General features: G+C 42.1%; 1 protein-coding gene across 4 annotated transcripts in view; it reads left to right on the top strand.

Moving 5' to 3' along the window:
- The window catches only part of LOC121553703 (tight junction-associated protein 1-like), an 84,051-nt gene that overhangs the window by 23,287 nt on the left and 45,386 nt on the right, over positions 1 to 15,378 (top strand). For all 4 annotated transcript variants that reach the window (XM_045211538.1, XM_045211539.1, XM_041867018.2 and 1 more), the window contains exons 2-3: positions 8,018 to 8,138; positions 15,060 to 15,117. In XM_045211538.1, the coding sequence (XP_045067473.1) occupies positions 15,085 to 15,117 (33 nt within the window). In that variant the 5' untranslated portion in view covers positions 8,018 to 8,138; positions 15,060 to 15,084. The remainder of the gene's footprint in view (positions 1 to 8,017; positions 8,139 to 15,059; positions 15,118 to 15,378) is intronic.

The following is a 15,378-nucleotide window of genomic DNA, read 5'->3' as shown; positions in this document are numbered from 1 at the left end:
TGGCGCAGCGGTCTAAGGCACTGCATCGCATCGATAGAGGCGTTACTGCAGACCCGGGTTCATTCCCGGGCTGTGCCACAACAGGCCGTGGCCGGGAGTCCCATAGGACGGCACACAATTGTCCCAGCATCGTTAGGGGAGGGTTTGGCCGGGTGGGCTTTACTTTGCTCATTGTGGCGGGCCGGGTGCCTGCAGGCTGACCCCGGTCTTCAGTTGAACGGTCTTCCGGGTTAAGCTGGCAGGTGTTAAGGAGCGCGGTTAGGCGGGTTATGTTTCGGAGGACACATGACTCCACATTCGTCTCTCCCGAGCCCGTTGGGGAGTTGCAGCGATGAGACAAGATCGAAATTGGGGAGAAAAAAATGGTACTGGAGTGAAACGTGCTTCTGTAAGCCCAGTCATTGCACAACAAATAACAATTCTAAATGCAATTGCGTGTTAACTGTTTTGATGGCCATGATTTAAAAGGACCTATTTTTATTCATAAATCTCAACTCGAAATGAAAGCGCGCCTCCCATTCGCCATTCTAGTGCATAGGCCAGGGGTCTCAAACAGGTCGATCACGAGTTACAGTTCATATAAGAAAATCAGTAAATTGAAATAGATTCATTAGGCCCTAATCTATGGATTTCACATGACTGAGAATACAGATATGCATCTGTTGGTCACAGATACCCCCAAAAAATAAAGGTAAGGGTGTGGATCAGAAAACCAGTCAGTATCTGGTGTGACCACCATTTGACTCATGCAGTGCGGCACATCTCCTTCGCATAGAGTTGATCAGGCTGTTGATTGTTGCCTGTGGAATGTTGTCCCAGTCCTCTTCAATGGCTGTGCGAAGTTGCTGGATATTGGTGGGAACTGGAACACGCTGTCGTACAAGTCGATCGCCCACACAACGTCATACACGTTGTTTGCGGTTGTGAGGCCGGTTGGACGTACTGCCAAATTCTCTAAAATGAAGTTGGAGACCGCTTATAGTAGAGAAATTAACATTCAATTGTCTGGCAACAGCTCTGGTGGACATTCCTGCAGTCAGCATGCCAATTGCACGCTCCCTCAAAACTTAAGACATCTGTGGCATTGTGTTGTGTGACAGAACTGCACATTTTAGAGTGACCTTTTATTGTCCCCAGCATAAGGTGCACATGTGTAACGATCATGCTGTTTAATCAGCTTCTTGATATGCCACACCTGTCAGGTGGATGGATTATCTTGGCAAATGAGAAATGCTCACTAACAGGGATGTTAACACGTTTGTGTACAAAATCTGAGAGAAAGCTTTTTGTGCGTATGGAACATTTCTAACTAATCAATGCAACATTGACATTATCTCACCCCTGGTTAGCTTAGCCACTATTGGCTTAAAAAGCCAAACCTAACACAATATCTGCCAATTAATTTCCAGAAATATTGCCTCTGTGTGGTGCGTGCATTTGTCGATCACTCTGTGTGTAGCCAGTTGATGTGATAACCCTCTTGTGGGTTGACAGAAATACTTCCCCCAAAACCTTCTCAATTAAATGTTAACTGCAAAGTAGGCTTACCTGGCAGTAGTATATCATGATTAAGTATAGTATTTGTATCTATTATTTGTTATTTGCAAACTTAGCCATGAAGTGAGCAGCAGCAGTACAGAACCATCTCTAGACCGGCACATTAGACGGCACATTCCTCACTTGCTAGATGCTCAATTAAAGGGCCAGATGCGCTATTAAAGGGCAATTACATTCAAACAAATTTTTTTCAGTTTTCTTCCAGACGTAATATATATATGTTTTTTCAGATATGATTTAAGCATTGACAGACTCAGAACATCCAATTTCGTTGTTTCTTAATGAACAAAACAAAACAAATCTAAAACCATGAAAAATAAAACTGAACATAATTTTGGGAAAGAAATCACGGAATTCATAAGGCCCCCTAAGAGTTGTTTATGAACCCATTATTGACAGAAAACATAGTGTACAAGAGAAAGTAGTGCACTAATGACCCGGGGAAGAGTTGCAAGGGAGAGGCGAATAATTAGCCTAATTTGAAAGCTAGAAAAAAATGAGTAGCTCGCAAATTGTTTATTTCTTTTAAAGTCGCTCTCATGCTAGAAAAGGTTGGAGACCCCTGGCATAGGCTATAGTCAACGGTAGGCTATCAGCGCATCACCCACCACTTTGCAATGTGAGCTTGAGGCAGTATAATTGTTTGAAACCTGAACATTTTACTTGACTTCAAATAATGAGGCATTACCTTGTTTCAAAGTAGCCTTGCCAAAATCCATCCATAGAAACGTAAATGCAATTGCAAGACTTCCTCATGCCATTAACCAGCATTTCTCTCCTGTTCTATTGATTTTTATATTAACTTTATTTTGTTGTCCAGAAGCCAAAGGCACAATCGTCGTCATATTAGCAACCCATCCTAGTTGTTACTATTAGATTCCCCCTCTTTCTAAGTTTCTTACTAAGATTTTAATCTCTGTCACAAATGGAACTGGTCGCATTAGGTGCGCCGTTAAGAACGGTGTCCCGCAAATTGCATTTTGGCAATTGAAAATGTTTTATTAGCTGCTTCATTACATGAGTTGCATGTTCAATAATAGGCTATAGCATTTTGACTGTAAGACTGTAGGCTGGCAATTGTTGCATGTTTCCATTAAGCTCCTAATGAAAAATGCCTCTCCCTTATATGCAGGCAAAGTATTTTCTGTTGTTCAAGTCATTTTACTGTTTGGAAAAAATGTAACCGTTTGTTGACCGGTTAATGAGGGTCGGTTAGTCGGCAGCAAAAGTTTTGCATCTGTAAGAATATAACTTATAAATGCCGCATGAGCTTAGTTCAACTGTCGTACCCCATCAGAACCCAAAATATAAGCTTGTTTTACTCCAATGTTTGTAAACAAAGTAAATGTAAACATGGTTAAAACTATAATGTTAATGTCATGGATGGTCAATTCTTGCATCCATAGCTCTGTCTATGAATTTGAGAGTGAGTACATTTCTCCAGGCCCATCCCGAAGCTTTTTACCAAAACAGAGACGGGGAAAGTACTTTGTTATCGTTTCAATTGCGGATTGCCCTTTTAAGCTTCAATGTAATAGGCAAAGGAAAATAATTACCATAGTTCAAAGCTGCAAACTGCATTAAAGTTTCCTCCAACCAGCGTCAGCGCAGCAGTAATTAAACACATCTGTCAGCCTCTTGGTAATTGTTTCCCTGGTAAGCAGCGTTTTGATTCATTGTTCTCGTTTTGTGTTTTTATATATGTTATTTTCATTTCCTACAAATGGTACAAATGATTTAGAAGTTGATTTGAATCTCAAAAATCACATTTTTATCCGTACAGAGTTGATTGCATGGTGGTTGTGAACATAATATGAATTCCAAGGTCATTAGAGACATTACATTATTGTCAAATACAATTAAAGAATAGTTACATTCTTCCAGCATGTAGGCATGTACTAAGGATGATGCTCTGTAGAAATGTGCTGTACAGTCAGTCAATCAGTCAGCCAGTTACTCACTCAGTCAGCCAGTGACTCAGCTCTCTGCCACTGTGTAGTTCCTGCGAGGAGCTGCCTGGTGCCATATGCTCCGTGGGGAGACAGGAAGCCGTGACCTGAGAGTGAGGAGGCTGCCACACATTGATCTGACAGCTCCCAGACCCAGCCGGACGCTCCATCTGCACCGCAGCCCTCAGGCCCCCATAACTCAAACATGTCCTGAGCCCTGGCCGAGGAACTAATGTCACTATAGTATGGGAGACTGTCACAGTCACCTCTCAGGGGTGTGTCCACTGTCTCCGTCCAGGCCGGTCTGTCCATCTGTGTGAGCCTGTGATGTTCTACGAAGGGCAGGAGTGGAAAGATGATGGGATTAAACGTCACACGGTTTAGCACGGACAGAGCGGGATTGTAGGTAGGGATGTGTTATAGGGCTGGGGTCAGGTGAGGCAATATGGTGCATTCAGGAGGAAGAGCCCCATGGCAGCTCTCACTGACAGGCCCCATTTAAGTGGCTGCTGACTTCTCTCTGCAGTCTCCCAAAGAGCAGTCAGAAAAAATTACAACACTGTTTGTTGATGCAGATTGATCCATTTCGATGCAGATTGATCCATCACATGTATGATATTTACAATTCCTCTTCATGTCTCATATAAAGCAACAAGGATTAACTAGATCCAATCCTCCTGCTCAGTTCTTAGGCTTACATCCAATATGACTGAAATGCATTTAGTTTTCTCTTGTGGTGTCTTGTTGATGGTACTTTAAGGGATTTACATATTTTCTTGTCACTCCCCCACATGCATAACACTACAATTCATTCACACCCCCGCTCACTTTTGTATGATAATCTGTGATTTATCCATTTAGGCCTACATGTAGGACTAATGTGAACAGAGCAGTGTCTCCCAGTCAGAAGACAGCTGCTGACATTTTAACTGACATTCCACCTGATGCTTTTAATTATATCCTAGCTTTGGATGTTTTTGATTTGATTTATTAGGATCCCCATTAGCCGACGCCAATGGCGACAGAGAGTCTTACTGGGGTCCGACACACAATAAATACATTACAGACAAAATACTTTACATATATTTAAAAACATGAACGTGTGTGTGTGCGCACATCTATCAGTTACACATACAGTGCATTCGGAAAGTATTCAGACCCCTTGACTTTTTCCACATTTTGTTACATTACAGCCTTATTCTAAAATGGATTAAATAGTTTTTTCCCCCTCATCAATCTACACACAATACCCCATAATGACAAATCAAAAACAGGTTTTTATACATTTTTGCAAATGAATAAAATAAACTGATATCACATTTACATAAGTATTCCGACCCTTTACTCAGTACTTTGTTGAAGCACCTTTGGCAGCAATTACAGCCTTGAGTCTTCTTGGGTATGACGCTACAAGCTTGGCACACCTGTATTTGGGGAGTTTCTCCCATTCTTCTCAGCAGATCCTCTCAAGCTCTGTCAGGTTGGATGGGGAGCGTCACTGCACAGCTATTTTCAGGTATTTTCAGATCTGTTAGATCGGGTTCAAGTCCAGTCTCTGGCTGGGCCACTCAAGGATGTTCAGAGACTTGTCCCGAAGCCACTCCTGCGTTGTCTTGGCTGTGTACTTAGGGTTGATGTCCTGTTGGAAGGTGAACCTTCGCCCCAGAGGTCCTGAGCGCTCTGGAGCAGGTTTTCATCAAGGATCTCTCTGTACTTTGCTCCATTCATCTTTCCCTTGATCCTGACTAGTCTCCCAGTCCCTGCCGCTGAAAAACATCCCTACAGCATGATGCTGCCACCACCATGCTTCACCGTAGGGATGGTGCCAGGTTTCCTCCAGACGTGATGCTTGGCATTCAGGACAAAGAGTTCAATCTTGGTTTCATCAGACTAGAGAATCTTGTTTCTCATGGTCTGAGTCCTTTTTAGGTGCCTTTTAGCAAACTCCAAGCGGGCTGTCATGTGCCTTTTACTGTGGAGTGGCTTCCGTCTGGCCACTCTACCATAAACGCCTGATTGGTGGAGTGCTGCAGAGATGGTTGTCCTTCTGAAAGGTTTTCCTATCTCCAAAGAGGAACTCTGGAGCTCTTTCAGAGTGACCATCGGGTTCTAGGTCACCTCCCTGACCAAGGCCCTTCTCGCCCGATTGCTCAGTTTGGCCGAGTGGCCAGCTCTAGGAAGTCTTGGTGGTTCTAAACATCTTCCATTTAACCTTTTCACACGTACCAACAAAAGGGTGTGATCATTCGTCAGTGGTCCCTGCCGCGTACGCTCAAACTGGTGTGATTAGAACGCTTATTTAGAACGTCCAGTTTCGATTGACGCAACAGTCAGCATTTCAGCTAGCCACACTGTTTTTTCACAAACATTTTGCACAAGCACAGTCCTTACAAAGTTATGTCCTGAATGTGACCAGTTTATTTTTGGATACAATGTTCAAACAGTCACAGAAGTAGCGACAGCATGTAGGCTACATTAGTCCTAGCGCTAACTGAGGAAAGATTGACGTAACACAAGCCGTCATATTTAGATAACTCTCGGCTGACAGAAACCACAATATGAATTAGCTAATAGCAATTATTATTTATAATTCATCACATCACGGGTGAGCTCACCATTTATATAAATAATTGAGTTAAACACTTTCTAGAAAACTAAAGTAATCCGACAATGGGTAGTTTGTGCGCGCCGCCATGTTTGTTTTTTCGCATCAACCAATAGAGGAGACAAGATGAGTTTGGTCTGTTTGCACTGTGCATGTTGAAGGGGGTGTGTCGTCTACAATCATTCACGTCCCTTCCTTCACTTCCGGAGGTTTACTTGAAAGATGAGTGAACCATTCCTTCACCTCATTATATCATCTTTGGTCAGACAGACGTTTACGTGACACCCAGAATGCATTGTATAATGTCAACAAATATGGCGCCACACATAGCTTGCAAATAGCTTAGCATTAGCTCACTATAATCAGTACAACCTTCAAAAAAGTATTTTACACACATCATAGGTTGCTATTACAATCTATGCAATAATCGGAATGCATTATTTGTCACCAGTACTTGAAAACGTGAATGAAACCGTAAATACATTATGCTCCATACATACATACATACATACTGTATGCTACAGTAGAAACGACAACACGATATACAGAAAATAAGGCACTTACTTTGATAGGAACGCACACATGTCCAAAGTTATTATTTGTAAGGAAAACAACAATGAAGGCAATGCGAGCGCCAGCCAGAAAATGTACCAGTTCGTGCAAGACTGCGCAAATGTCTGCAAACTTGATCTGCGGAAACACTGGGGAAGTGCTTGGGCTCTCCTCGAAGAGAGAAGTTTGTCCGGCTCAGTAAAGACTCAAATATAAATTGTCCGCAACACTGAAATGGGCTACTTCTATGTGAATTAATGACGAGGTGGAACACACCTCAATTATTTTTGTTCATGACTTGAGCATAAAGCAAAATATGGCATTGAGGTAACCAGTGGGCTACAGTATTTATTTTAATCTACGCAGCAACGAAGGTACTGTGAACCTTGTCCAATCTGCAGTAGCACACATTTTAACCCTGGAAAGCTTTTTTTTTTCTTTTTTTTTTCTTCATAGCTTTGTCTCATTGACTCTGATTGGCAGAGACATGTCAGTAAGTTAGCCCTGATTTGCCAGAGCAGAGCTGTAAACTCTCGTCTCCAGGCAACAAATGTGTCGAGGGTCATCGGCTACTCTCTATTTCATTTATTTTATTCAAATGAAGGATTCAAAATCCCAGTATATCCTAGGTAAGTCTTTTAATAAATTGGAGGTGAGAAATTGAGTCAGGTTTACTGTATCTATTGGGCTGTGCCCGGGGTATTAGTCACTCTCTTGACAGGGCGGTTTGGCTCCTGTGACCTTACATTGAACAAATTAGTTTACCCACTCAACTGCAGGGCTCATCCAAGGAAACAAAGTAGCCCGAATGTATAAAACCTGCCCTGCATGCTGACGTTATGCAAACGTCACCCATTCATTTCAAGTCAAAAAGAAAAGGGCAGGAAAAAGTAAAGGACTTTTGGTAGTCTAATTATGTACCGTATTATTTACTGTCAAAATGTAGAGCTTTGATAATATTTCTAAAGGTTGTGTCACTTAATCATGCTCACATCAGAAACACTGGATTGCTGTTTGAAAAGGACTACGGTCTCTCTTCCAGACTGTTCAATACAGAAATTTATTATCAAGGCCTTTTTGATTCGGATTCTGAGAATCACTTTGAGAATGCACAGTGGCTGTCTAAAACACAATGCTTAGAAGAGGGAGCTAGTGTGTGGCAGCAGTCAGTCAGACAGTGTGGGAGTGAATGTCAAGGACAAGGAATGAAACCGACTCCTGGATGAGGCTTGCCTCGCACCCTGTCCCCTGAGCCCCAGCTTTGTCTGGCTTGTTCCATATCCGAAGAGTCGGGAGATTGACACCTGAGGTACTGACACGACCGTGTTTTTCCATCCACCTACTTTTGTTTCAGGTTATCATTAGCCCAGAGGTTCACATGCCAAGAAAGCGAGGAGGAGGAGGGGCAGGAAGTGGAGCCAGAGGGGACACACTCAGGGCAATCGGTCTGGAACACGCAGCATACGCTCTTAAAGGTGAGTGGCTGTTCGTACACCGTTCTCTATCATCCTGATTTTACCGCCTTGTCTCTCTCTTGCTCGCTCTTCCCCCTCACAGACACGCAACACACACACAAAGTATGCTTTTAATCCATTACTCTCTGTCCTTGGTTTCCATTTGTCTTGTGTATGAAAAATGCACAAAATCACTCCTATTATAGTATGGAAATACACATTCATTTCTCCTCTGCACATTGTGGCCTTACTGTTTAGTGAATTGCTTGTAAGTTAAGTTTAGCATGGCACACTGGACCTCCTGCTGTTTGGAGATTCTCCAATGGTTTCCTCAGGGAAGAATGCTTTTCACTCATAGGCTTGAAATAGAGCCTGGTTAAACATGTTTATTTATTCATTGATACAAGAGGTTTATGTAATGTCATGGTTTTCTGTTGACTAAATGTAAATGAGGCAGAAGAGCCACAATATTTGTAGTAAATGTCTAGTCTTTTGTAGTTGTGTTAGTACAGTACCACCAGCCTCATAATACATGCCTCCATAATGGGGGCGAAGGAGAGCCAGCCACCTAGGTTCCACCAAGTGAAAAGCCCTGAGTGTAACATAGTGACTCAGGTTCTTATTCTCTCTCCCATACTCAATGTCCCTGGAAAATAAAGACTTTTTTTCCACGGGCTCAGTTACATGAACCATAGCTTTCTCTACCGCCGTTAAATTATTCAAGCTTAGCCCAAACAAGACTGAACATGGCCCTGTGGAGCACACCATCGCCCAGTCCAGGTGCTTGTTAATAACAGAGCACTGCCCTTCCCTCACCTCAGTGGAAACATTCGTTCATTTGTTTTTTTTGCAAACAACCCTCGCTAGGCTCGCATTATATATGCAGCTGCTTTTTCATTGGACCAATTCAGGTGACCTTGAGTACACCAGCTGTGTGCCTCCATCTCACCCCTAAAACCACCCATTTACAGCCTCGGCACCAACAGCTGCTCTAATTGGTCGCTATATTGGATTGATGAGACAAAAATTGCAGTACAATCAATCAATCAAACTTTGTTAGTCTAACACACTTTTCACAAAGTAATTTGTTACAGAAAGTTCAACAAAGCCCAGGTAGCTGGATGCTGGACATTGAGTAAAGAGGCATCTAGAGAGCCACATTAGCACATAATGAGAGCAGGGGGAGCATAGATTAGGAGCAATATGAACATCCCAGCAGTTATTAACTATGGCACAGAGTGCTACCAGGGCAGAGGCAAGAGAAAACCATCACAATAAGGGGTGCTCTTAAACCAACCCACTGTTCAGGAGTGACCGTAAGGATGGCTCTTAAAATATAAATTATATTTCTATGACTCCTAACATAAAGCTCTATGGTCAAGCTCTTCCCATAGCTGTGCACTTATGCTATAAGCCACAGGCTTAAAAGGTTTCTAATTCAGACTTTTATCTAATTCCCTTATTGTTGACTGGCTTGTTCCATAGGAAATGAGCCCTATAAGAGTGTCCAAAACACTGTGGGTGACCTCGGTGAGGAAGACTCTGTTCCAATATTTTCTCCATGGCTTTAATCAACATGATTTTCAATTAGGTGAAATATCAAACAGTGCTGAGACTGTTTGAAGTGTGTGTGTGTGTGTGTGTGTGTGTGTGTGTGTGTGTGTGTGTGTGTGTGTGTGTGTGTGCGTACGTGTTTGGACTTGTGTGTGCAGGTTTTTTCTGCATAGAAAAGTATTGGGCCTAAGTGTTTATTCGGACCGCCAATTTCCAAACAGTAAAAAAAAATATTGGGATGGAAAAACGTTTTCAGTGTAACATATAAAGTATGTAGGAAAAATAATGGACCTATATATTTTTTTATATCATCTTTGAGAACCAACAATCACTAAAATAAAAGCTAGACAGTCAGGGAGAATCTAAAATTCTAAATATTATGCATTCAGGAGTATTTTTGTCATGGCAGGAGGCCCCCATTGATTTGGTTATACTATTTGAATCACTCCGATAGCGTAAGCCATGGCAAGATGTGTAGAATTACTGGAAATTAGCAACAGTTGGACAATGAATGAAAATACTCCAAACTTTTTGAAATGTTATAACCCATCAGATATTGACTGAAATTATAGCACATAAACCATTTTACTGGCACAGACAAATTAATGAGATTTTGGTGCGAAGTCAGGTATTCAATTTATTGTGAAATGTAAAAAAAAAAGGCACTCACATTTTCTTGTTGTATCAGGTTTTCTAAAAATATTTTGTGTTAAAATAGAAACGTATGTGCCTCATTTGCATAAATACACAGTGTATTTACATATATTATAACACTAACATAAATGGGTGGAACAGGGCTGCAACCACCAAACACTTGCTCGGTCTACTCTACCTGCACTCAATCACCTGCACTGTCTAGACTGCCTCATTAATTACTGTTGTTGTCGCGTTCTCTTGCATAATTCAACAAGTTTGTCAATAGCAGGATACCCTTGGATTAAAAATCAACACAATTTGCTCTAGATTACACCCATCTAAACATACTTTACATTGTTTGCGAGATCAGACATATCATTATAATCCGAGTATTCATTTTCGGGAGTTGCTTTCATTTCAGCACATCTAATTTGTCAAAATGGCAACTGTATTAAATGTATAACTTGTTTCAATTCCACAAAAAATAAACACCCATAAAAAAATTAAGTTATCTTTCTTGTGATTTAAGTGTTGAGACAGTGCGTTAAATCCCAGCAAAGCTTCAGCGTGCTTATAGATCCAACAGAAAAACACTTGTATTCCATTGAGCCCATTTCAAACACAGGAAGATGGCTGAAAAAGACAGGGGCATGCACGTTGCTATTAAAACTGCTTAATTGTACAGTGAGAGAAAAAGGTATTTGACCCCCTGCTGATTTTGTACGTTTTCCCACTGACAAAGACATGATCAGTCTATAATTTTAATGGTAGGTTTATTTGAACAGTGAGAGACAGAATAACAACAAAAAAATCCAGACAAACGCATGTCAAAAATGTTATAAATTGATTTGCATTTTAATGAGGGAAATAAGTATTTGACCCCTCTGCAAAACATGACTTAGTACTTGGTGGCAAAACCCTTGTTGGCAATCAAAGAGGTCAGACGTTTCTTGTAGTTGGCCACCAGGTTTGCACGCATCTCAGGAGGGATTTTGTTCCACTCCTCTTTGCAGATCTTCTCCAAGTCATTAAGGTTTCGAGGCTGACGTTTGGCAACTCGAACCTTCAGCTCCCTCCACAGATTTTCTATGGGATTAAGGTCTGGAGACTGGCTAGGCCACTCCAGGACCTTAATGTGCTTCTTCTTGAGCCACTCCTTTGTTGCCTTGGCTGTGTGTTTTGGGTCATTGTCATGCTGGAATACCCATCCACGACCCATTTTCAATGCCCTGGCTGAGGGAAGGAGGTTCTCACCCAAGGTTTGACGGTACATGGCCCCGTCCATCGTCCCTTTGATGCGGTGAAGTTGTCCTGTCCCCTTAGCAGAAAAACACCCCCAAAGTATAATCTTTCCACCTCCATGTTTGAAGGTGGGGATGGTGTTCTTGGGGTTATAGGCAGCATTCCTCCTCCTCCAAACACGGCGAGTTGAGTTGATGCCAAAGAGCTCAATTTTGGTCTCATCTGACCACAACACTTTCACCCAGTTCTCCTCTGAATCATTCAGATGTTCATTGGCAAACTTCAGATGGCCCTGTATACAGTGGGGAAAAAAAGTATTTAGTCAGCCACCAATTGTGCAAGTTCTCCCACTTAAAAAGATGAGAGAGGCCTGTAATTTTCATCATAGGTACACGTCAACTATGACAGACAAAATGAGAAAAAGAAATCCAGAAAATCACATTGTAGGATTTTTAATGAATTTATTTGCAAATTATGGTGGAAAATAAGTATTTGGTCAATAACAAAAGTTTCTCAATACTTTGTTATATACCCTTTGTTTTTTTTGTTTTTTTGGGGGGATATATACCCTTTGTTGGCAATGACACAGGTCAAACGTTTTCACACACTGTTGCTGGTATTTTGGCCCATTCCTCCATGCAGATCTCCTCTAGAGCAGTGATGTTTTGGGGCTGTCGCTGGGCAACACGGACTTTCAACTCCCTCCAAAGATTTTCTATGGGGTTGAGATCTGGAGACTGGCTAGGCCACTCCAGGACCTTGAAATGCTTCTTACGAAGCCACTCCTTCGTTGCCCGGGCGTTGTGTTTGGGATCATTGTCATGCTGAAAGACCCAGCCACATTTCATCTTCAATGCCCTTGCTGATGGAAGGAGGTTTTCACTCAAAATCTCACGATACATGGCCCCGTTCATTCTTTCCTTTACACGGATCAGTCGTCCTGGTCCCTTTGCAGAAAAACAGCCCCAAAGCATGATGTTTCCACCCCCATGCTTCACAGTAGGTATGGTGTTCTTTGGATGCAACTCAGCATTCTTTGTCCTCCAAACACGACAAGTTGAGTTTTTACCAAAAAGTTATATTTTGGTTTCATCTGACCATATGACATTCTTCAAACTTCAGACGGGCAAACTTCAGACGGGCCTGGACATGTACTGGCTTAAGCAGGGGGACACGTCTGGCACTGCAGGGTTTGAATCCCTGACGGCGTAGTGTGTTACTGATGGTAGGCTTTGTTACCCTTGGTCCCAGCTCTCTGCAGGTCATTCACTAGGTCCCCCCGTGTGGTTCTGGGATTTTTGCTCACCGTTCTTGTGATCATTTTGACCCCACGGGGTGAGATCTTGCGTGGATTCCCAGATCGAGGGAGATTATCAGTGGTCTTGTATGTCTTCCATTTCCTAATAATTGCTCCCACAGTTGATTTCTTCAAACCAAGCTGCTTACCTATCGCAGATTCAGTCTTCCCAGCCTGGTGCAGGTCTACAATTTTGTTTCTGGTGTCCTTTGACAGCTCTTTGGTCTTGGCCATAGTGGAGTTTGGAGTGTGACTGTTTGAGGTTGTGGACAGGTCTTTTATACTGATAACAAGTTCAAACAGGTTCCATTAATACAGGTAACGAGTGGAGGACAGAGGAGCCTCTTAAAGAAGAAGTTACAGGTCTGTGAGAGCCAGAAATCTTGCTTGTTTGTAGGTGACCAAATACTTATTTTCCACCATAATTTGCTAATAAATTCATTAAAAATCCTACAATGTGATTTTCTGGATTTTTTTTCTCAATTTGTCTGTCATAGTTGACGTGTACCTACGATGAAAATTACAGGCCTCTCTCATCTTTTTAAGTGGGAGAACTTGCACAATTGGTGGCTGACTAAATACTTTTTTTCCCCACTGTATGTGCTTTCTTGAGCAGGGGGACCTTGCGGGCGCTGCAGGATTTTAGTCCTTCACGGCGTAGTGTGTTACCAATTGTATTCTTGGTTACTATGGTTCCAGCTGCCTTGAGATCATTGACAAGATCCTCCCGTGTAGTTCTGGGCTGATTCTTCACTGTTCTCATGATCATTGCAACTCCACGAGGTGAGATCTTGCATGGAGTCCCAGGCCGAGGGAGATTGACAGTTATTTTGTGTTTCTTCCATTTGCGAATAATCGCACCAACTGTTGTCACCTTCTCACCAAGCTGCTTGGCGATGGTCTTGTAGCCCATTCCAACCTTGTGTAGGTCTACAATCTTGTCCCTGACATCCTTGGAGAGCCCTTTGGTCTTGGCCATGGTGGAGAGTTTGGAATCTGATTGATTGATTTGCTTGTGTGGACAGGTGTCTTTTATACAGGTAACAAGCTGAGATTAGGAGTACTCTCTTTAAGAGTGTGCTCCTAATCTCAGCTCGTTACCTGTATAAAAGACACCTGGGAGCCAGAAATCTTTCTGATTGAGAGGGGGTCAAATACTTATTTCCCTCATTAAAATGCAAATCAATTTAAACATTTTTGACATGCGTTTTTCTGGATTTATTTGTTGTTATTCTGTCTCTCACTGTTCAAATAAACCTACCATTAAAATTATAGACTGATCATTTCTTTGTCAGTGGACAAATGTACACAATCAGCATGGGATCAAATACTTTTTTTCCTCACTGTATCTGGGTAGAATTGCTGGAAATGAGCTTTAAAACAGCTATATTTTGTCACTGCGGCCAACAGGAGTGCCTAAAAAATGTGGTCAGCTAACGCACCATTGGCCACTCCAATGGCCACACCCCTGCCACGCCCACCACCTAAGCCCCATGTTGATCCAGAAAAAACCCTGGTGTGTGTCTGTACATGCGTGTGTGTGTGAGTGAGAGGCTGTAATCCAGGGCCCCACCAGCTGATTGTCACGCATTGCTGGTGGCCACAGCACAAGCGTTCACATTTGTTATTCTCTTCCACATCTTCCTGTAAGGCTTGCTTATCCACGGCCCTGAGCAGCACAAAAAAATACCACTTTTACACTGAATAATATTGTGTGTGATCAGCTCAAGGCAGATAAACACTCAGAGAGAAAACAGAGGTAAACTTTTAGCTGGAAACCTGAAAGCTGTATTGGCTAATTTAAGGATAATTTATTTAGAAAATATACATATCCTTCAAGAGTTCTTAGAGGAAGTTACAGGAATATCAAACACTCACTGTGTTAATTTACAGTTTTGGGTGTGTAAAAAGTTCCCAGATTTTCAGTTATCTATTTTTAAACCTGTTATCATTGTGAGTTATGTCACTCAAATCCCAGTGGACATCATTAGGTAACTTGGTGTGATAAAGAAGTGGTTCCACACACAATATTTGTAGGGTTGTCTCAGGTTAGTGAGTCCCCTGGTGTATCACGATTCTGGAGGAGGGAACCCAGCATAGCAGCACATGCAATGAATCCTTTCTATCACGCGTGTGAAATGAAGTCACTAGCTAATAGCTACTTTATTGGAACCCTTTGAATAAAATTCAACCTGCTCCTTCGTGTGTTTCAGATGCCTGTGACTTAAGAACCTGTGGATGAGGACATCGCTGGAATACCTCAGAATTTGGGTATGGTGGCTATTTTCATAGAAATAGATTATATTTATAATAACAATGATATACCTAGGGTTGTTTCAGTACAGTATACTGCTATGTTTATGTGTGTGGGTTTACCATGGGGAAGTGTTGCTGGTATAATTAGCCAACAGAAATACCTAGTAATAGCGGAGGTGCATAAAGGTGGCGGCCCCCATGCACTTATCACAAACTCCTCGTTTTGATAAATTCACCGTATTGTACATTGCGCTCTGCTTTTCTTTTGTTTGTATG

This window comes from Coregonus clupeaformis, chromosome 37 (genome assembly GCF_020615455.1).
Source record: "Coregonus clupeaformis isolate EN_2021a chromosome 37, ASM2061545v1, whole genome shotgun sequence".
Classification (NCBI taxonomy): domain Eukaryota; kingdom Metazoa; phylum Chordata; class Actinopteri; order Salmoniformes; family Salmonidae; genus Coregonus; species Coregonus clupeaformis.
Note: the sequence above shows the minus strand (reverse complement) of the source record. Positions and strands in the feature narration are given on the sequence as shown.